This window comes from Grus americana, chromosome 7 (assembly GCF_028858705.1).
Source record: "Grus americana isolate bGruAme1 chromosome 7, bGruAme1.mat, whole genome shotgun sequence".
NCBI classification, from domain to species: Eukaryota; Metazoa; Chordata; class Aves; order Gruiformes; family Gruidae; genus Grus; species Grus americana.
The window spans coordinates 27,982,696-28,005,029 of NC_072858.1; the positions used below are offsets into that span (position 1 = coordinate 27,982,696).

At 41.0% G+C, this 22,334-nt stretch overlaps 1 protein-coding gene across 13 annotated transcripts in view; it reads left to right on the forward strand.

Moving 5' to 3' along the window:
- Positions 1 to 22,334, forward strand: part of ZMIZ1 (zinc finger MIZ-type containing 1) — a 361,162-nt gene that overhangs the window by 318,263 nt on the left and 20,565 nt on the right. For 9 of the 13 annotated variants that reach the window (XM_054831980.1, XM_054831983.1, XM_054831982.1 and 6 more), the window contains 9 exons: positions 5,239 to 5,353; positions 7,595 to 7,812; positions 9,236 to 9,434; positions 10,425 to 10,715; positions 12,855 to 13,037; positions 15,346 to 15,520; positions 16,817 to 17,003; positions 20,364 to 20,574; positions 21,795 to 21,900. In XM_054831980.1, the coding sequence (XP_054687955.1) occupies positions 5,239 to 5,353; positions 7,595 to 7,812; positions 9,236 to 9,434; positions 10,425 to 10,715; positions 12,855 to 13,037; positions 15,346 to 15,520; positions 16,817 to 17,003; positions 20,364 to 20,574; positions 21,795 to 21,900 (1,685 nt within the window). The remainder of the gene's footprint in view (positions 1 to 5,238; positions 5,354 to 7,594; positions 7,813 to 9,235; positions 9,435 to 10,424; positions 10,716 to 12,854; positions 13,038 to 15,345; positions 15,521 to 16,816; positions 17,004 to 20,363; positions 20,575 to 21,794; positions 21,901 to 22,334) is intronic. The other 4 variants (XM_054831987.1, XM_054831991.1, XM_054831986.1 and 1 more) reach the window with 3 other exon arrangements.

Genomic DNA, 22,334 nt, shown 5'->3' on the forward strand with positions numbered 1-22,334 from the left:
CCAAGGGGTGCTGGGCACCCTGAGCACACCCATGCCCAGAGGCAGTTGCAGAGGCAGAGCAAGGTGCAGAAACAGAGAAGTGCCAGCGGGCAAGAACAGATGAGGAGCCCTGGATTTGGGCTGTGTTTGGACCGTTCTGATTTTTTGGCCGTCTGTAACTGCAAAGGAGTGTTTGGCCTGGGTAGATCTCTGACACCTCACTCCTTGTCATCAGATGCTCTCCTCTCTAGGTGTCCACATGGGTGACAAAAGAAGACACGGGAGAAATGACAGTCAGTGTTGCACTGGAAATTACCTGCTCATCTTGGCATCAGCTGAAGAAGTTATGATAGAGACAGTAGATTTAAAGGACTGTGTGGACTCTGAGTGTGTCACCAGTCAGGTGGGATGACTGTGCTTCAGAAACATTAAACACCCCTGCAAAACTGTAAAGCAGGCTTGAGGGTAAGCAACAGAAACTCATCTCTGAAAGCCCAGTTGTGGGAAACTTGATGCCCATGCTTGGAGTGAAAAGATTTTTTGAGAAAGCTAACATCTGGTGCTTTTCTGCAGGAGTTGATAGGTTTTCAGCGTTTAAAATGGAGATAGGTGCTTTATAAAGGTAGTGGTTTAGACACCTGGCCTTCTCAACAAGTGATGTGGAAAATCACCAGGAAGGTATCATTTCAGTTTTTACCCTCCTCCACAGCATGTGAAGTACTAATGCTCTAGGGATGCGTACTTCACTAAACCATCTGAATCTCTCCTTCCTCAATCAATGAAGACATGTAAACAGAGTATCAGATACACATACAATTGCTTTAATGACAACATAAACATATTTAAAATACAGCATTTTCAAATAATGCCATAAATCATGTATAAATTACAGTAATTCACTAGTATTAATTTACTATATGGAGCTCAGTTTTTATTAAGCAACTTTTATTAGAATTAACTAACAGTCTGTGTCTAACATGAAGTCTGTAACTATTCAAAGAGGTTGGATATATGCCTGGTTCTGTTTTCCTAGTACTGGGATTAAGAGAAGATGTTTAGACCTTAGTACTGATGTACTTCTCCGACATGAGTGTTGTATTACTGGTGGTCTCTGTACCTTTGCTGCCAGCAAAGAAATCCTTCCTCCTTATTCCTTGATTGCAGTTTCACTACATCATAGTTTGAGGAGTAATTTTCCTCCATCTCTTCCTCTTTGCTCTATGGCTTCCTCTGCTGTTTGGCCTTTAATGCTGACCAGTAGTATGTATAGGTTCATTAACACTATTATAAATATAGTCAATACTCTTTTAGTGGACTCCAGCTGAGCCCAAACTGACTCACTGCCCTCCAGGGTGTAGTGAGAGACTTAATTACCCTTGTACCGTTCAACAGGAACAACATCGTGGGCAGCGTTTTGCGGTGGCTGGAGAGGTTGAAGCTTCTTTCTCTCTTGGCTACCATTTTCAAGTTTCAAGAAAGGGATTTCGGGATAATTCACAGCTCTGTATAATAACAGCAGAAAGCCACTGCTGTCTTGCAAATGAGAATTGGATTGGTCACGTTTCATTACGGTACTTACATGGATTTTCCTTTGATGGTGGGAGTATTCCTTTGGGTTGTCTAAGGACAGAAATGCAAGTTGAAAGAGCGAAGTGGAGGGACAAGTAATCCTTTGAGTGGCACGTGTTTCAGCATCTCCTACTGCTTGAAACCAAAGAAGCCTTCACGCGGTGGAGGAAGGGGAGGTATTGTATCCAGTATGGCAAAAGTCATACTCGAACACGCATGTAATTGGTGATGGGCCAGAGTATCACACTAGGGAATGCAAACCATGAGAATGCCATGTATTTCTTATTGGGTAACTAAAGTGAAGTTTGAGTGAAATGACGTCTAGCACAGTAACTGCATATTAGGGTGTAGAAGTTGATGTTCTGCAAGGCACATCGATCGCTATTTCAGTATCGCCATAATTTCTGATATTACTGTTGTCTGCAATTTAAAGCTAAGTCCGATGTTGGATAATGTCATAGTCGTGATTCAATGGGCACAATGAATATTTCTCAACATATCTATACCTGGTCTTTTTTTTTTTTTTTTTTGCTTTCCTGTGTTATGCTGGGTTCTGTACTGGAGGCCTTTATCATATGTCAACAATACGGTTCCTTGAGGTGTCACCCATTTTAACTGTAATACAGGAAAAATGAAGTGATTTACTCCTCTATATAATTAGAAGTGATTGTATAGTCTTTGAGAACCCAGTACAGCCTTCCACTAACCAAATACTTTGACTCTACCATTGGAAAGTATGGATGAATAATACATAAAATCTCTTCTCTACTGTAGAAGAGAGGAATGGGTAAGAGAAACATACTTTGGAGGCAAAGAAAGTGAAGAAATGGTTATAACTTTTTAACAGCAGGCTTAAAGCATTGCTAGCTCTAAGTTTGAATATGCATACAAACCATATGACATGTTTGTATTAGAACCACCTTCAGTGACTCTGTGGTTTGATCCCTGCCTGTCATTACCTGTCTTATTTACTCATATATTTGCAAAATATTTGCCTTGTCCCTCAGGTTTCATTACCTGTCCACAGCACATCACTGGGGAATAGAGAGGAATGGCTGCAGTGAGTCCTTTAACTGTTTGTGTCATGGAGAGAGCTTCTTTGTAGTCGTTGAAGTATACAAACTCATATGTGCCATAAATATCCAAACAAATCACAGAAGAGACATCAAAACCAGTCAGAGTAGGAGACATTGTTCAGAGCAGGAAAAAAGAGGAAGGCTTTATAGCAGTCACAAATTCTGACTTAGTCATCATTTGTCTCCATGCTGGTAGAGGGGACTTGCTGGAGCATTGCGTCACTTCCAAATGTTAGTCACTGAAGCTGTTGTCTGAGCCCCTGAATGGGGGGGGGAGATTTTCCACCTTCTGAGAGAAAATATAAATATAAAAAAAAAAAAAAAGTACTAGGAGGATTTACTGATTGCAAGGTCTTGAATAAGCACTCATACATTGTTTTATATGGATGCTGTTAACGTAAACATTACACATCAAGCATCTTATAGAGAATTACTATTTTCCAGTAATTTTCCATAATTATTTGTTAGGGGAAATGATTTTATTGCTTAATTCAATTTGGGTATTTGAAACAAATAAGTCAGTTCAAATTCACACTTATGTTCTAATACAATGCTGTTGTGCTAGCACAGCATTATGGAATTTGTTTGAAATTTCCTAGTTCTTAAATGTATTCACTGTTTCATTTTACCTTACACAGTTGCTATTGCTGTTATTAGATTATTGGTTACTTGGGACATAGGCAGTTTTTATCACATGCATGCACACTTGTGTGGCGCAATTCCTATTCTTCAGTGATTTGCACTAGGTTTTATGAACAAGGTAAAGAATGAAGACATAGGTAGGCCTTGATTTTGGCTCACAGCACAAAAGGAAGGAGAAGTGGCCCAAGCCTGGAGTGCTGTCTGGGGACATGGGAGTGTCAGCTCCCTGGTCTGCCACGGAGCCCTTTTTAGCACTTGGGCAGGTTGGTTATGTCACTGTGTCTTGTATGAGTTAATTGGGTGGCACTTACCATACAGGCTTTGAAGCACACGGATACAGCACTCGTAGAGCCTGTATCAGTTCTTTAGGCAAGGTAGTCCTGTATAGAATTCCAGTGATAGCTGGTAGTCCAGGCAAAAATGCAGTTCTTGATCTAAAATACAAGGCAATGGCGTTTGAAAATGAAAGAGCAATATGTGTGTGTATTAAATGGTGTATATATATCTAGATGAGGAACGATAACGTGTGTGTATGTGTACATATATGCAAATAGAAATCTAATTTACAAGTTAATAGTATGAGAACAAGCAAATTTCAAGTGGGATATATTTTACACTTATGGGATTAATAGTTACTTTCACCGAATTTAACATATTTCATTAATTACACTAGATATGCATTCACTTTGAAACCACCAATGCTTTTGAATGAAAAGAACTATAAGAAATGTTTGCTTGTATCTGTGGACAAAGCTAATGGAAAAACGCAATCATCTCATCCACATATTTATCTGAAAGATGTGTTGTATATCTGCAGTTGATTTTCTAGAATGCTGATTAGCTAATACTGTTTTTGGCATGCAGCTTATCCATCGTGTGGAAGAACACTATCTGAATTTCAATTTACTTTTCAAAATGATGTTGAACTGCTATTCCTTTACAGACTTTTCTGGCCATTTGGGGACCCAGTGCAGACAGTGGAGCTGCAGTCTGGTCTCAAAATCTAATTGAATTGATACGAGGCAGCTGAAGCAGTGATTGTTGGAGAGCTTGAGATGGATTGCAAAAAATAAGTGCTTCTGAGAAACTTGCCTAGTGTCCTTGTTTGAAACTCTGCCCGAGTTTATTTTTACTTTCATTGGTAACAGACCTTTATGGTAAAAGCTCTCTGCTTCAATAGGCTTCAATAGACTTAAGGAATTCATTAGTTCTGTGTGGTTTTGTTGTGGTTTAACCCCAGCCAGCAACTAAGCACCATGCAGCCACTCGCTCACTCCCCCCACAGCGGTGTGGGGGAGAGAATCGGAAGGGTAAAAGTGAGAAAACTTGTGGGTTGAGATAAAGACAGCTTAACAGGTAAAGCAAAAGCTTTTTTTTTTTCATTCAGCACTGCCCATGGGCAGGCAGGTGTTCAGCCATCTCCAGGAGAGCAGGGCTCCATCACGTGTAACAGTGACTTGGAAAGACAAACGCCATCTCTCCAAACATCCTCCCCTTCCTTCTTCTTCCCCCAACTTTATATGCCGAGCATGACATCGAATGGTATGGAATGTCCCTTTGGTCAGTTGGGGCCAGCTGTGCTGGCTGTGTCCCCTCCCAACTCCTTGTGCTCCCCCAGCCCACTTGCTGGTGGGGTGGTGTGAGGAGCAGCAAAGGCCTTGGCTCTGTGTAAGCACTGCTCAGCAGTAACAAAAACATCCCTGTGTTATCAACACTGTTTTCAGCACAAATCCAAAATCATAGTCTCACACTAGCTACTATGAAGAAAATGAACTCTACCCCAGCCAAAACCAGCACAGGTTTTGATATGATCATGTTGCTATTAAAAAAACTTTATGCCTCTTGAGAGTACTTGGCTAATAATGGAAGGAGGAGTGAGGAGTTAAGGTAATGTCAGGTGTTTGTCCCTGCCAGCAACTTGCCACAGTTTAAACTTCCAAAATCTCACCCTCCTGAACATTTGTTTTTGCAGTGATGGGTCTTTCCCCTACGATTCTGTTCCCTGGCAGCAAAATACCAACCAGCCACCAGGCTCTTTATCGGTGGTCACCACAGTATGGGGTGTGACTAACACCTCTCAAAGCCAGGTAAGCTTTGTTTTTGTGCTCCCTCCCCTTGTAGATGCGGGTTTTCACTAATGTTTGCAAAATGGAAAGCTTTTTGGAAAATTCTCTTGGGATCCTTAACAGTGTCTGTGTTCTCTTTGTTGTACATGGTACTTTTTTTTTTTCCAGTCGTGTCCTCTTTGGTGGCATTGGAAAGGAGGCATCTGAGAGCTTGAGTCAGTAACTCCTTTAGCTGCATGCAAATATCAGGCTTGGGTTTAGCACGTATTTTGCACTGTATGGTGTCAACACTAAAAGCATGATTTTGGGGGTAATCCCAAACCTGTTGGGAATTTCAGATTGAATTTGAAAGAGTTGTTTTATTAGAAATAAAAATTCTAGCTAGATTGACTAAATGACAGTTATTGTTGATCTTACCCGAGGTTGTGTCGTACTTGTGGGCCGGTGAAATCCAGTGCCAAGTCTATGCCCACGCTGAGGTGCTAACTGCCAGCCGTAGGCTGTGCTCTCTTCAACCTCTCCTGTTAATACTGCCTCGCTTGACAAAAATATTTCAATGTGCATTGGAGCAAAGCATGAGCTCCTAGCTTCCAGGTGGGAGCCATACTTACTGGATTTTCATTTGGTTCTCTCCACTCTTACCTCTCTTTTTCTTCTGCAATGTATATTGAATTATGCTATACAAAAAGAAGCAGCTTTAATGAAGGAGACGCCAATTATTTGTGATAATGTGCTCTTCAAGGGATGTGGCACAAATCTAAGCGCTCAGTCTAGCCTTTTCTTACACCGTAGATGAACTGCTCTAAACATATCATCATCTTTAATGTGTGCAAATGGTACATAAATCTAACCTGTCTTCTCTACCTTTTTGAAATCAAGTGACATTACATCCCATACTAAATTTTCTGTGGATTTTTTTTATTATTTTAATTTTCATCAGAAGATTGAACCCCAAAATTGTTATGAATTGAGCCATTTGAAAAAAATTTTTCAGGGGCCAAGTCATATAGATACTCATGTGGCAGCTACGTAAGCACTGGTTGTGGCAATTTCTTTCTTCAAAACTTAAAGAGAGGAAACAGTTACAGGATCTGTAACATGATTTATTATTGTTGATTTCTTTTTAACACCTTAAAAGATAAGATATCCCATCTGGGAGAGAAACACCTGAGTAAACATATAGGTCTATACATTGGCCAGAAAATGGAAATATAGTTTCTTGTGGAAATCTTTCACACTTAAAAAGGCAAAATAATTAAAAATATATATATATATAAGCACTCAGACTTTAGTTCTATCATAAGAGCACTGTAATGTAACTTGAACTCTTCATGATACTTCAGAGAAATGTGCAATAAGAGGGAAAAAAAGTGCTTTGGTAAAACAAAGAAGATGCTTCTTCAGAATCACTACAAGGGAAGGCTGAAACTCTGGAACGTGAAGCTTGGTTGTAGCTGTTCAGAGCAGATTGAAATCAATGACAGGGTTTCCCATAAGTTTTCCTGTTCCCCAAGGGAAAGGAATGAGCTGGGCTCAGAGATTCCCTTTCACAAATTCCCAAAGCTGACGACTTTGTCTTCTGCAAAACTCATGACCACTAAATTTCTTCCCGAGTAGGAGATAGATTTCCTTGCAGGTGATCCATGAACAGCCATACTTCTCAATGGAAATTGTAGATTTTGGTTCAATTGGAAAAAAAAAAGCTTCAAACAAGCAAACCAAGTCCTTTTTAAAACAGAGAACTCTTTTCTAAAAAGCAATAAAAACAACTGACATATTTCTGTACACTTAGATTAAAGAACAGGTTAAGCCACTGAAATATATTCCTTCACAGTTTTTTATCTGTAGTACCCTTTGCAGTATGCCAGTGGGACTGAATATTTGCAAGTTATTCTGAAGTACTACATCCAAAAAAAAAAAGAAAAAAGCATGTAATTTCTCCTAATCTGATGAATGTCACCTGCAGAGTATGGTTCTAGCAGGTCTTTATCGTAACTTTTTTCATAAGCATGTTAGTTTGGGTTCCATCTAGTTAAAAATCTCCTGTGAAGGATAATCAGAGATCAGAAACTCTTGGGTTTTTTTGAAATGGCAAAAGGAGAAATCACCAGGAACGTGCACCGAGACATCAACAAGGTGTATGCTCATTAGAGTTCAGAGTACAGGGTGGTTATATTTTAATTTATCGATTGCAGCAAATCAACTTAATTTGCTTGATGTAGTTCAAGGTACAGCCCCTTATTCTCATGTTTCGACTCACAGGTGCTGGGAAATCCAATGGCAAATGCTAACAACCCTATGAACCCAGCAGGAAATCCCATGGCTTCTGGGATGACTACCAGCAACCCTGGAATCAATTCCCCTCAGTTTGCTGGACAGCAGCAACAATTTTCAGCCAAGGCAGGCTCCACTCAGCCATACATACAGCAGGGCATGTATGGACGACCAAACTATCCTGGAAGTGGAGGCTTTGGTGGCAGGTAAGATTTACTCATGTGAAGTGGTAAATGGATGTAACTAGTTGATGAAGCTTGTTTTAGTGACCTGGCAGAAGTGTCATGGGCTTATTTTAGTTATATAAAGTCTCAGTAGCTATTTTATGCTGGTTAGCTGAAGTGCATACTGCTTTTACAACTTCGAAAATCAGCTACCCAAACCGCAATGAAATTCATCACGGTAAATGGAAATGGCTTAGGTCAATCAATTAGCTCTAATAAACCCCCAAAATAAAGTTTTAATTAAGAGAGATTGTTAAACAGACCGCAGGCTTAGGGATGATTAACATTTAATAAGGCCAGGATGTGAAAGGTATTGATGGTATAATTTCTACGTGCATATGGAGGAATAAGCTTGAGTAATAGGCAAAGTAGGTTCCTATGCAATCGGCTATTTCTGCCCAAAGACTTACTGCACAGCAGGAATTTGAATAGAATTGGGGGTGAAGATGTTTGTTAAGAGAGATGGCCAAGCTGTGTATTTATTTTGGGGAAGTAAATGCTGTATTAGTGAAATAAGCCAAAACTAATAGCCTGGGTTTTGTTACATTTTGACTTTCTGTGTCTATGCTTTGTAAACAAGGGTGGTAAGTGCACTTAACTGAAACCACTATTTATGGTCCCTCCGCAAAGCCTGCTGACAAGGTTGTTAGCATAGTCAGTCTAGTGTGAAGAATATAAGCCTGGGACTCAGAGATCTTATCTCTCCTTTCATCTCTGCCACTGATCTACTGAGTGACCTTGAACAAGTCAGAAAGTTTCTTTAGCTTTGTATTAACGTCTTTACGATGGGCACAGCATACGGCCCATATTTACAATGATAGTTGATGTCTTGGAGTGGGAAAGGCATGGTTTAGTTTAAGTTATCTTATGATCAATAGGAGAGCTGGGTGGAACTGCAAAATACATTGTGTGGGATCCAGTAGAGCTGATTGATTGGGTCTCTCCTGGCCTTTCTGCTGAGGTTCAGGGAGGAATGCTTTTACATCATCAGGAACCCTTGGCATAATTCAGCACTGAGGCAGATGAACACTCTGTAGTGGAGGAAGCTCTCCGTTCATGCTGCTGTGCAATCTGCCCCTACACTGTTGGGAAACGGAGCATGCATTAACTTTCAGGATTTCGGTTCAACTTCGCAGTAAGCTACAGAGCTGCACAGCAGTTCGCTGCCCCCAAAACAGCTGACAGTGGTGCCTCGCGATCCCGGTGGCAGCCCTATGACTGTTGCACCTGAGTGACACGTGCATCTGATGTACACACCTAATTCCCTGTCCTGCTGGCTTTCATTAGGCATTGATACATGGTTTTGGAACAGTTCCAGATGAGGATCACACCAGTGTTCAAAACAAAATCCACCAGGCACGTCTTAATTGTATCTCTCTTTCTTTCTTCTTTTCTTCCCTGTAAGTTACCCTGGAGGCCCAAATACCCCTGCAGGAATGGGGATCCCCCCCCACACGAGGCCGCCAGCTGATTTCACCCAGCCAGCTGCAGCTGCCGCTGCTGCTGCAGTTGCAGCTGCAGCTGCTACAGCAACAGCTACAGCTACAGCCACTGTGGCAGCCCTTCAGGAAACGCAGAATAAGGACATGAACCAGTATGGACCGGTAAGAGAGTAACCCTTATGTCTTCATACCTGCTTGATCTGGACCATTACAGGGAATTGGGCTGTCCTTCTTACTCCCCTGTTTATTAGGGTGCCTACGCTATTTTTTTGTGCATGAGCATGGTTATAAATGCTTATGAGAAACTGCTGGAATGCGTGTATGTAGGTATGAATCGGTCTCCTGTGTTTTTCCCATAAATCTTGCCTAACTGTATTTTGTAGTTTGGAGATTGCCCCTTAAAAATTTGAAGATTACCCAATGTTACGGCTGCATCTGATGTGATATATTATTGCTGCCTTTGCTAGCCCTGCGAACCTCTAAATTTGAGTACCCAGTGAAATGTTCCAGAATCTTGGAATAGGTTTTGTACCGCTTGGGTAGTTGTTTATTTTGCCAACTACAGTTGGTTGGTTGTTTTTTTCTCTTCAAACAAGGAAACAACAGTAGAAAAGAGATTTGCTTTTTAATAATATTGTCTATGAGAACAGCTTTGCGAAACATGCATTTCTGGTGATCCATAGCCTCCAGCATATCATGACTTCATGTAATAATTTTTTTTTAAACAAGGGTTTGATCAAGTCAAGTTTTTTTTCTCCTCAGCTTTTTTACCTCTCTTGAGTTTTGAAGTATATGGGCCCATATCGCAGGTGATGTAAAGCAGCACAGTGTCTTAGAAATTGTAGTGTTGTGCTGTATTTACACAGCCAACTTCTTAACCCGTCACCTTACAGTAATAGACCAGCCAATTTAAACAATTTAATTGCTCACTTTAGACTTATGTCTGTCTTCTCTTATGCCTTCCACAATTCCAACTGAAGTTTTATTCTAAATAACATCACCGCCCATTAAATGTTGGAGAACATTGAAGGAAAATGCGACATAAGTCCTCCCCTTCTTCCCTCCCCCAAAAGCATGTTCAGCTCCCTCCTCCCATTTTAAATGCATGTCGCATTTTATTCTTTTTTTTTTTTTCTTCTTCTTCCGTTGAAGGTTTGTTCCTCTTTCCAGATGGGTCCAACTCAGGCTTACAACAACCAGTTTATGAACCAGCCTGGTCCTCGCGGCCCTGCGTCTATGCCAGGCAACATGAACCCAGCAAGCATGGGAGCAGGAATGACGCCTTCCAGCATGAGTGGGCCGCCCATGGGCATGAACCAGCCTCGGCCTCCTGGAATGAGTCCCTTCAGCACCCATGGGCAGAGGATGCCTCAGCAAGCCTACCCAGGCCCGCGCCCTCAGTCTTTGCCTATACAGGGCATAAAGAGACCGTACCCAGGAGAGGTAATAAAATAAATTATATTTTGCGTACAGTATTATTTTGACTGAAGGTTGCAACGTGCTGGGTAATGTGTGGTGTGCATTCCTGTAAGACAGGTCCTTCTTTGTTCCAGCCTTGGTGGGAATACTGCTGTTAAAATACAACCGGTGGCAGGTCTTCCTTTTTAGCTTCTAAAGTATTTAGGTTGGCCCTTGCTATGTTAGTCAAGGTGACAGTCTTTAAAACCAAGAAAGGCCCAAAACCAGCTGAACCCTCAAAATGTCACTTTGAGATTCTCATGCTAGATGGTAAATTCATAGACCTTAAGCAGACTTCCTTCACAGGAGTGGATTTATTTAAAGTGACAACTTAAAAGAGATGTTGAAGGTGAAATACTTCATTTGAGCCCAATACATATGTGATCTGCATTTTCTTGGGTGGTTTTATTGTTCTAAAGAAATACAGGGCATACGTTGTATAAACACCAGTAGTAATAACATTTATTTTAAAGACCAATTGCTTTCCAAACTTCTCGAGGCTTTTTTTTTAATAGGCACTGAGATGAATATAAATTACGTTGAACTCAAATCCCTCTGTGTCAGCATTTATCTAATACAAGTTTATTTGGAGTGTGATATTTCTGTCTAAGTTCCCATGCTGTTATATGAGATCTGTGTGGCTTTGTAGACAAAATTCCATTACCATTGACTTGTGTTATGACCTTGGACAAAACACTTAGGGTCAAGATTTTTAAGAAATTTAGACAACCAAAGATGTAGATGGACGAGATTTTGGATTTTAAAAAGTACCAATGCATTTTACTATTCAAATTGGTGTGAATGGGGCAGTAGATGCTTTTGAGAATCCCACCAATTCTCTTTCAGCGTCTGTATGCACCTAAATGTCTTTATAAATCTAGCTACCAGTTACGAGATTCATAGATAATTTCCTGGTGAAATCCTATATTAAACTGTGACTACAACAACAGCTATAACTCCAGGTGTAGAGCTTTGAATACTATGATATTGCCCTGACTATAATAATGGTAGTAAGAGTTTATAGAAAACATATGACAAAGAGTACCATGGCATGCAGAAAATATAGCAAACATTTATTATTGAGCTACATTTCTTTCCTGATCTGTAAACTATTTTTTTTAAACAAAATAAAAATCAGAAATAGAAAAGTGATGTGCTTTTGCAGGAGTTGCTTCTCTAGGAAGGCTTTTCACTCTGTAAATACTGCCACTTACTCTACAAATACGTTAAGAAAATAGGGAATGTGGCTTGTTCAGATAACTTTTACCTTCAGTTTTCATATTTTAAGGAAGACTGTAAATCCTTCTTTGCTGCTTCAGAAGCAGGTTTTTCATTGTAAGTGAATGAGATCGTGTTCCCAAGAAGTGAATACTGAACGGTGCCCTAAATGTTACGTGTTTGCTGGTCTGGAATTCTGCAGGTCCCATAGGTGCTATTTGCTTGTTTGTTTTTGAAAGCTTCATGTATGGAACCTTCTTATTAATAAGTTAATTTTTCAAATTGACACTTTACCTTTAAAGTTCCAGTTTTCATTACTTCAATTCCAAAACTGGAGCACAGTACTGGCTAGCACTAGCAAGGTATTTATGACTAGTAGTAGCTTCTCTTTAGTTGTTAGGGTATTGCTAAACACTCTAGCACAGGGCCAGCATAGCAGTTGTGTTGAGAAGACAGACATGGATAACACAGCTTCTATTTTCTGCCCATTCCAGGATTACTTTTTTTTTTTTATATTACTTCTTGTGCTTTCATTCTCCATCTGGAAACGGAGCCCCAGGGATGGGGCTGGTAGCACTTGCAAAAACACAGAGATTTTGTGAACTTGCATCTGGTTATAATTCTGGTTTCTTGAAACACGGTGCCCTTTGACAGTGCTGCAAGACTGAGTGTGTGTGTGTGTTAAGGTACACAGTTATTCTTATCCCACTTTGGTTTGCGGAACTTTTCTGCTTCTGAGTGAGTATTCCCTTCCAGCCATCTGGGCCCTGGTTGAGGAGTATTCACCTGGAGGGGTTTTTTTTTGTTTGTTTTGATTCCATTATTGAATGTGTGCTAATAATCCATTCGAGACAGCTGCTTGCATGAAATGGATCTTTGTCTTCTTTCATCTCTGTCATGAAATAGCCGAATTATGGAAACCAGCAGTATGGACCAAATAGCCAGTTTCCAAACCAGCCTGGTCAGTACCCCACTCCCAACCCTCCAAGACCCCTTACGTCTCCCAACTATCCTGGACAGAGGATGCCAAGCCAGCAAAACACAGGGCAGTACCCTCCGCCAACGGTCAACATGGGGCAGTATTACAAGGTAAGAATGTTGAGATTATCTTGTTGCATTCTGGTAGACATTTATGAATGAAATCACGTTAATGACTTCATAGATACTGCTTTTACATAATTAAAGGAAAGAGAGAAAAAACCACAATGTTTTTACTAATGTTTTGGATATCATAGAATCAAGTCAATCAGCCAAGTTGCATTGTAACTTCAGAGCAATTCATAAAGAAAATTGAATGTCACTGCAGCTCATTAGAGGCTTTTACAAGAAAATGTTGGTTTTGCTTTAAAAAAATAGCATGTAAAAAGAAGTACCTAATGGGATTCAGGTGTAATGTTTTCACCTATTCATGGCACCCTGCAAAAATGCAACTTTGGAAATTTGTGATAAACCAGTTCTAGATTGCAGCATCCCAGTTTCAGGCCTACAGTGGCCACTGTTGGATTAGCCAGCCCAAATTTAAAAGCTGTTCCAGCTGTAGAATTCATCTTTGAACTGAAGTTTGTGTGACTTTGTCCAAGCTCTCCCTCTCCTATTCTTCTTCTTTTCCCTCTGTGCTGCTTGTTTTGGGCAAGAATTAGAATTGTTAAAATGTTGCCTAAAACCTGTTTTATGGATACATCTTGAGCAGTTGGTATTATCCAAACTGAGTTTGTACTGAGGGCCTGCTGAGGTTTGATGTCTTTGAAATGTGCACGAAAGTGATCTTTTGCACACAGGTACTCCAGTAAGTGTAAAAATGAGGAGGACCATCAATGGTCTGACCTGCTCTTAAAGCATTAGCTGTTGAGGTCTCTGGACTGCATTCTGATTTTGAATGTAGGCTGAAAGAATCTTAAGTTGCACGTTGGTATTGAATTGGAATTGTTCTGGTGTGATTCACACAGAAAACACTATTGAAAAAAAGGGGGGAAAAAACCCCTTTACTATAGAGCATCTGTTCTATGTGCAACCAAGTTGTCCACTGCGGTACCCAAAGGAATGCCTGTTGCATTGTGGCAGTTTTTGCACTACACTGCCAGGAAGAACTCGAGGAGGAGACAGATCCTCAAGTACTGTAATTCCAGTGCAGTCACTTATGCTAAAATAACAGCAGATTTCTGTGAAGTTTTTAAGTGACAGATTTTTTAATACATTTTACGTGTGTTTATTTTAGATGGGGTTTGAGTTTTTTGTTTTCAGGATAGTTCTAACAGGGAATCTGTGGTCTATCCAATGCATCCCCTATTATGTATTCAAATATTGACCATTCTGGAAACAGTTAGACAATAAGGGACCTGTTAAGAAGGAAGATTATCCTGGCTAGGGGAAAAATTCCGGCTTGCCGCAGACAAGACCTGAACCTTTGGATTGTAGTGATTGTGGAGATAATAACTGTATGCGTTAAAGAAAAAAGCAAAGATAGTTGGAAATGTAAATGCTTAAGATTTCAGAATGCAGCTCTCTTATGTACTTCTAGAGTATCTGGGGCTAGCAGCACAGCATTTAGACAAAGAATCAAATTTGAAGTCATGATACTTTGGCTGTCTCTAAAGATTTTCATCTTCTGACACTCTCATGTGTATATGCTTATGGTATGCAAGCTATTACAAGAGAGTGACATGCAATTGCAGTTTTGTTTAATGTCAGCTTCCTTTGCATCATCACGATTGGTTTATTCTGTTAACTGCAACCATCTCCTTAATTACAGGAAACAAAACCAATGGTGTTTTAATACTATAGCTACTATTTATACTTAACTATCCTTTTTCTCTTAGTTTGTCTTATTCAGCAGCAAACCAAGAACAGAATCAAATTGTAGGTACACAGAATAAAAGACATCCCTTGATCCCCAGAGCTTTCATTCTGAGTAGATGAGTTGGACAGAGGTGGAAGAAAGGATAGATGGAAGTAAAAGACACACAGGCATTCTAACTGCACGTCTTTGGATTTTGTTTTTCATGTAGACTTTTGTGCACTGGGGCTGTTTTGGGAGGAAGCCCAAGAAATACAAAGGGCTGGGTGGGTTGGGGTGGTGTGGAAAAACTGAAGCGGATAGCTGGTTGGTTTTGGAAAGAGAGCATTCAGAGAAGTGCGATAAGCCTCTTGGCAGCCTTGCTTGTATCTGGTCATTGCCTGAATTCAGCTGGCTGGTCTGCTGGTTTCAGTTCCTGCTTTGCTCTCCTAGTCTGCCTCTTCCCCGAAGGCCTCATGGGACGTCCTGTGGTTTCTTGTCCTTCCGCAGAGGGGCCTCCCTATCTTGTTCGTAGTCTTTGGTGTTTGGTAGCAGTGCAGTTCACAAGGCTTATTATTCTTATTTTCAGACTGCAATAACAATGTGATGTTATTTATTTTCTAGCCATCAAGGCCTGTACCTGTGGCAAATTACCCTCATTCACCTGTTCCAGGAAACCCCACGCCACCTATGACTCCAGGGAGCAATATTCCTCCATACCTGTCACCTAACCAGGATGTCAAACCACCATTCCCACCTGACATTAAACCAAATATCAATGCTTTACCACCACCTCCAAGTGAGTAGCAAACAGAATGCCCCCACAGTCATTTATTGTCCCTCTGTTCTCTGCCACATACATTTCAGAGTCTGGAAGCTCGCTCGGATTGCTGCTCTGAGAGAGGCTCGGATTACTAAGTTGTGATAGGTGGCATGCATGGTGCAGGCTCACTAGAGCCAGTGCCAGGAAAGAGAAAGATTGCTGTCCCCCCTTAAAATAGAGTATCGGAAAAGTTCTTCCAAGTTAAACTTGTAAGGATTTTACTCCTGAATAATTTACTCTTTGATATGCTTCCTGAGGATAAAATACTTGATTTTGGGTTGCGTTATGCGTGCTTGGTAGGCTCGTTTATTGTATGAACTTTCATTGTGGTCTGTTTTGTTCAAGGGCAAAGCCATTCATTGAACATCACTGCAGAACAGGGTAAATTGTGAATATTTATAGCAGCGTCTCTGTTGTGATCCATACAGGCTTCTTAAGAATATTCAGTAGTATGCCAAAAATTGATACATGTTCCTTTCAAAGCCACTCAACGTCACAGCTACATTTAGCTGTGAACAGGGCAGGAATAACAAGATTCCTCTGACTGTATACTAGCACAAGCTGTTTGAGGTTTTGAAGTGACTGATGAACAATAGGAGATATTATTTACTGGGGAACTGGGAGAACCTTTATGTTTTCTGGAAAATAACTGCTGCTGCATTAGCACTTTGAAACCAGTGTTTGGAGTTCAGGATAGCTGAAAATTGAAGTCGAAGAAGGTGGCCTGCAGTATTATTGGGGCAAGAACACAGCATTTAAAGACATTTGGACTTCATAGATCAGCTGTAAGTTACCACAAAACCTCATGTTATGAAATCAGATAGTAATTAAATACCAATGTCTTTGGTCATTAGATAGTTTCAGCTGATGAAACCATTGGAACTAATTGGGTAATGTTGAGCCCAGCTCAAAGTGGGGAAAATAAGCATTATCACAGTTTGCCATAATTAAGAGATTTGCTGTCAGCCTTCTGCCAACAGAGTAAGCCTGGACACAGAACCAATCCAGCAACAAAAACCAGGAATTCTTGCCATGCCTGGTTTCTGTTTGTGGTCAGAATGCTACGATCCTGATGTTAAGTGTGGGAGAATAGAAGTCTTTGGTTTGCCATTGCTATCAGCTTGAGCCCTGTCACTTGTATTGGTTAGATGATGTAGTTACTTGTTATTTTCTATTTTGTGCGTATGAATCTGCTAAGTTAGACCCAGTAGCAGATCACTGTGCCATTTGTTACTATTCTGTATAAATATACACATTATTATTGCACTGCAGATGCTAAAGGGAAAGTTCACGCTTTCTCTCCCTCTTCGATCCCAGCCAACCACAATGATGAGCTGCGTCTGACGTTTCCCGTGAGAGATGGTGTTGTACTGGAACCCTTCCGTCTGGAACACAACCTGGCAGTCAGTAACCATGTCTTTCACTTACGGCCAACTGTTCATCAGACGCTGATGTGGAGGTAAGCTGAGCCTTGCTGCAAGGACGTCTTGCACCCAGTGATGGAGGAGTGGCAGGCCAGATGAACTTCATTTAGGTTTGCCATGAATTTCACTTTAAAAATTGGGGCCTAGACAGGAAAAAATACCTTTTAAACTCACAGATACTCTCACCTGTCAGTTTTCAGAGACAAAACGTTCTAAAATGCTTCCTGATCTGTGCTGCATCTTCTTGCTGATAGCACATGGCACGCAGTGTTTGAAAAATCATTGCAACTGTTCCATCCCTTCTGCGCTGGGTGGAACGGGTGCGGGACGTGTGTGACCGACACCAGTACAAACTTCCGTTTGAGAGACTCTGAAGTCCTAGGTGCTTTGTGGCCTGTGAAAGGTTAGTTGCAGGAGTAAGTATGCAGGGCTGTTAGTGTTCATGCTTGAATTAAATGGTGCAGAGTATCTGGTAATGAAAAATAACACACTAATGAAGGACCTGATTTAGAGACTTGGTAAAATCATTTGGAAAGAAAAATGCTTCAATCCTCCAAACAGTAGAAACTAACTTCCTAAATCCCCTCTCTCCTATCACTCCACAAGTAAGGACAGGTCAGAAATAGCAGAGCATAGCTTTCTACATACAAAGGCATCTGGTTTTCACTCACAGTGAGGACTACTTTCCAGCATAGGAATATTTTTTCTAGGTGGTACTTTCCTGCATTTAATGTAGATCTGCAGAAGTGATTCCAGGTTATGTTCTGGTTCTGCCGTGCTCATAGAAGGACTTTAGAGCAAATGACAGTCAGAGTCTTAAATTTTTTTATTTGTATATTTTCAAATACCATGGAATAATCTTGTCGTCTCCTCCTGTTTTTCTCAGAAAGTATCTCAGTGTTTATCGTGGCTGCTGATGACATTGGTTGAGCCTGTCTCTGTGCACTGTGGAGGCTGATTAGTTGCTCAGGATCTTGTATGGAGGTTGTTTCACAGGTGTAGCAGCTGAGATGGTAAAATGCAGCATCTTAAGCACATTTTCTGTTACGCCTGCCTCACTTTCAGTTTATTCCCAACCCTGGACCACATACCCCTGACCTTAATGGGAGTGATCAGTTGTAACTTCAGCTTTTTTCCCTGGGAGGATCGATCTTCCCATTCACTGGAATCCACCTGAGACTTCTGTTTTCATGGTGTGGAGGGCGTTAGGTGGGCAGAGAGGTGGGCTCAGTTCCCTGCCCCACAGGCAGACTCTGGCTCTAAGGCTGAGGCTTGATGTGTGATGCAGGAGTCCTGGCTGCCACCGTGCCCCCTCCCCTGAGGTAGCCTGGGCCTTGGAAGGGAGTGAGATTTCAGCCAGACCACGTCCAATAATTAACACCTAACTTTGAGGTCAGTTATTGCTTACTTGCATCTTATTATCGTGGAGTACTCACAGCAGAGGGAGTTTTGGCAGTTATTTGCCGGTTCTTATTAATAAGTAATCACTACTGGGGATTGTGCTGGCTCATTCAGTAGATTTATAGTGCTGCACTGAGGCATGAGACTGTTTCTTAATATCTGTTCTTTCTTTCTTCCTTAGCTCGCCAAACACATAGCCTTTATTTAAACTTATTTTAATGAAGACTCATAGGTAAACTGTGCTCAGGTCTGCTGTTTTGAAAAGCTTGTTAATAGTGGGGAGAACGGATGGTCCTGTAATGAAGTCATTTCACTTTTAACTCAGGGTTGGATGGATTCCAGAAAAATAAATTAGTCACATGTGTGGATGGATTTTGGTTTTACAAAGAATGGTGGAATCAAGCCAATTCTGAATATTTGTCTGCCAGTTAAAATATTCGGCAAAACCTCTCACGTGTACACACATAATGAATAGCAATGCAACTGTTTTTCTCCCTGCTGGGAACTTTTCATGGTTACGAGAAACAGAAAGGTTGAAGGCAGGGAGAACGTCTCCTTGAAGCTGGTCTGGTCTTAGCACTGCTCGTTTATTAATAGTGTCCCACGGTGGAGACACCACGTGCTAAGAACATGAGGGTCTCCTGAGCTCTGTCACCGCTCTGTGACATTCAGCAGGCCTGCTCAGAGTCCTTGGGAATGCACTTAATCTGCTTGGGTTTTATATCAGAGGTGCCAAGCCTTGCATCCCTCTGGGTTTGGGTGTCTGCGGTGTGTTCTCCTGAGGTGAGAATCTCCAGTGGATCTCAGAGAGAGCTTTCAAGAAATTGTTAATAAAATATTGGAAAAAAGCCTGGGAAGACTTAACATAGATGGATTATGTTGAAAGGTTAGGTAATTTGTATTCTATACGTTTCTTTTTTAAAAAACAAACATGTTTTTATCCAGTGCTAAATCTTCTTGTTTTGAAATCCAGAAAAGACGATGTTAAGTCAGAATTGAAATCTCTGGGTTTGGATAAGGAAAATGGCGGTTATGGTGATGATCTCCTGAATGAGCTGTTCCTCATGGATCTTACAAAGATATCTTCCTTCAGGCAAGATGAAGAAATGAGCACCTAGATTTTCAAGCATAAAAGATAAACATTCAGCAGTCTTTTGCTGTCATGAACAGCAGAATCCTGACATTTCAGTTCAGTTCTTTATGTTCTTTTAATTGTCTTCTTCGAATTACTCATTCCTAAGACAAGGTTAGCATCCATGTATGAAACTGAAGTCATATTTTCTACCCACTTAATTTGTGATTAAGTTAATCTCAGCCTCTTCCTTTTTCGGAGGTGTTATAAAACTAATTTTTGAGGAGCTAAATAGTGTGTGGAAGTTATTATTGGAGAGGTGGGAGGAATTCATGCCCTGAAAGAAGGTCTAAATTGGGTAGATTTAATCCACAGCTGTGTTAATTTGGAATCACAGAAAGGCAGGGAGTGAGATACAGGGGTCATTTGATCTTAGTTGATTTACCTGTTCCAAGGCAGGATTAGCTGTCTCTGTATTTTGTCCGACAAGTGTGCATTCAAATGCTCTTTTAAATGGTCTGAAGTAATGAAGAATCCAGTCTTCCAGCACAACGCACCGCAGCGTATCACTTTCTTGTTCTTAACTCTTAACACACAGGAAGGACCTACCTGACATTAACATTTTTCGTTCTGCAGGATCATTCCATGGTCTAGTTTTGCAGAGTGGTTTGAAATGTTCCCTTGGAAAGTCCTTTAGAAGTGTAAAATGTTAACACCAACTTTGTGGCGTGTTTGCATCATTAATTCATCATGACTTGTTTCTGTTAAGGGCTTTTATGAAGAAAGTATGTTATATCCTTTACTGGCAATAATTCTAGAAAAATAAGCTGACTGATAAAGAAAAAGCATTCCTAGCATCAAAACGGCCTCTCTCTGCAATGTGAAAGCAAAGTTAAAGGAAGATTTATTGGTTGTTGTACAGGTCTGACTTGGAATTACAGTTCAAGTGCTATCACCATGAAGACAGACAAATGAACACAAACTGGCCAGCTTCAGTCCAGGTCAGCGTTAATGCAACCCCACTTACCATCGAACGTGGCGACAACAAGACATCTCATAAACCTCTGCACCTAAAGCACGTCTGCCAGCCGGGAAGAAACACGATTCAAATTACAGTCACAGCATGTTGTTGTGTAAGTACACTGAGCTCACGGCTGCAGCTGCTGATGCTGAGTTTGCTATTTAGTACAGTTTGCAAATGTTGCTGTAGCTGAAAGAGCCCTACTCTCCTTTGTTTCCCCACGTATTTTTCTGGTAAGGCGCTTGTTTGATGATGTTGACACAGTCAGAGTGCTAATATGGAAATTTTTGCTGCTAAATTATTGCAGAAGGTAGTGGTGTCCTTCTGATGTCTCTGAAAAGGCTTGTGGTCAAGGGGAGGAAGGGAGTTTGATCACCTACTTATTTAGCGTGTGCCTGTGTAACAAGGCAGCTAAAGTGTGTTAATGTACAAATAGATTTATTGTGATGCAGACTGTTGTCCAGTTCTAATTTCATTTACTTAGGATATTAAACTGTGTTTGGTTTGACATGAGAACATCAGCACCATAATCCGTGGTGGTGGTGACAATTTTTCAAATAGCTTTTCAGATGAAAAACTCATATTCCATGATGCAGTCTAGACCATGCAACTTTCCCCTTTGTCCTTTTCCATGGTTTACTTACTCTTGGGGACGAGTACTGTATTTTTAATGCAGACTGTTGCACACGTGCAGTCTGAGCTTTTGACTGTTCTGTTATCACTGACAAGAAAGCAAGCTGCTACCTCTCCCAAGGTCACAGTGTGAGGCACTTTGACAAGAAGCCATCCACCCATTTTGCTTTACTTCACACTGATGTTTCTCCATGTAATGTCATTTATCTGGTGGCTAAGAGCAGGGGCAGCATCCTGTGAATCCACAATGAGCTCTGTGTTGGGGAAGAAGATTCAGTTGGTTCCCGACACATCAGTAGCAAATCGTTTTTGCAACTTCCAGCGTAGTCTGAGGGCAGACAGGTAGGCTAGACTGTGTCAAAGAATCCAGGGTTTTTAAAAATAAACCCTGATGTCAGATGAATACGTCAGCCCTATGTATTCTGAATATTAAGGAGGGACAAAATGCAGAAAGTCTTTGCTTTTTTTAAAGCCCTTGTATACATTATGCTCCTGGAGCACGGAACAACATACTGCACAGCATGTAGAGTATCCCTAAGGGAGCGCGTGTGCGCGCGCAGCAGAGCAGAACCAGCTTTCGTATTTAAGCATCAGGCTCTTGCGGAAGCCACGTGTCCGAGGGAAGAATGCAGCTCTGTTCAGCAACATATTTACTGTGTGTGTTTGGTTCTCTTGGTAACAAAATGCGTTTTCTTTCAGTCACACTTGTTCGTGTTGCAGTTAGTACACCGGCCATCAGTTCGCTCGGTACTTCAAGGTCTACTAAAGAAACGCCTCCTCCCAGCAGAACATTGTATCACTAAGAGTGAGTTTTCATTTTGTGTGGGTGATGACTTTCCAGAATGCCTATGTTCAGATCTGATAAACTATTTCTACACAAGATTTACTTGCTTATTGAAAACCTTAAGCTGTACTCATCAGGGATTTCCAGAACATCATGTGCGTAGATTAAATCCTTGGTGTCCTCAAACGTTGAGGGCTCTTTGGGTGGGGGTAACAAAATGCCAAGGACACAAGCTTAGTTCCCAATGAGGACTCTACCATTCCAGGAGAATCCCTCTGGCTTTTCCCATATTTGTTTTTGACTTACCTAAAAGCCTCACATAGAAAGATTATTCTTTATTTATTTGGGGCTGCTTTAAGTGCTTGTATGGCACTTTATTTGGTTGAGGGTATAACTGATATGCATGTGTGTGATGGTTTGTCTGTTCAGGAGGGTGTTCTAAGTTACACAGAATA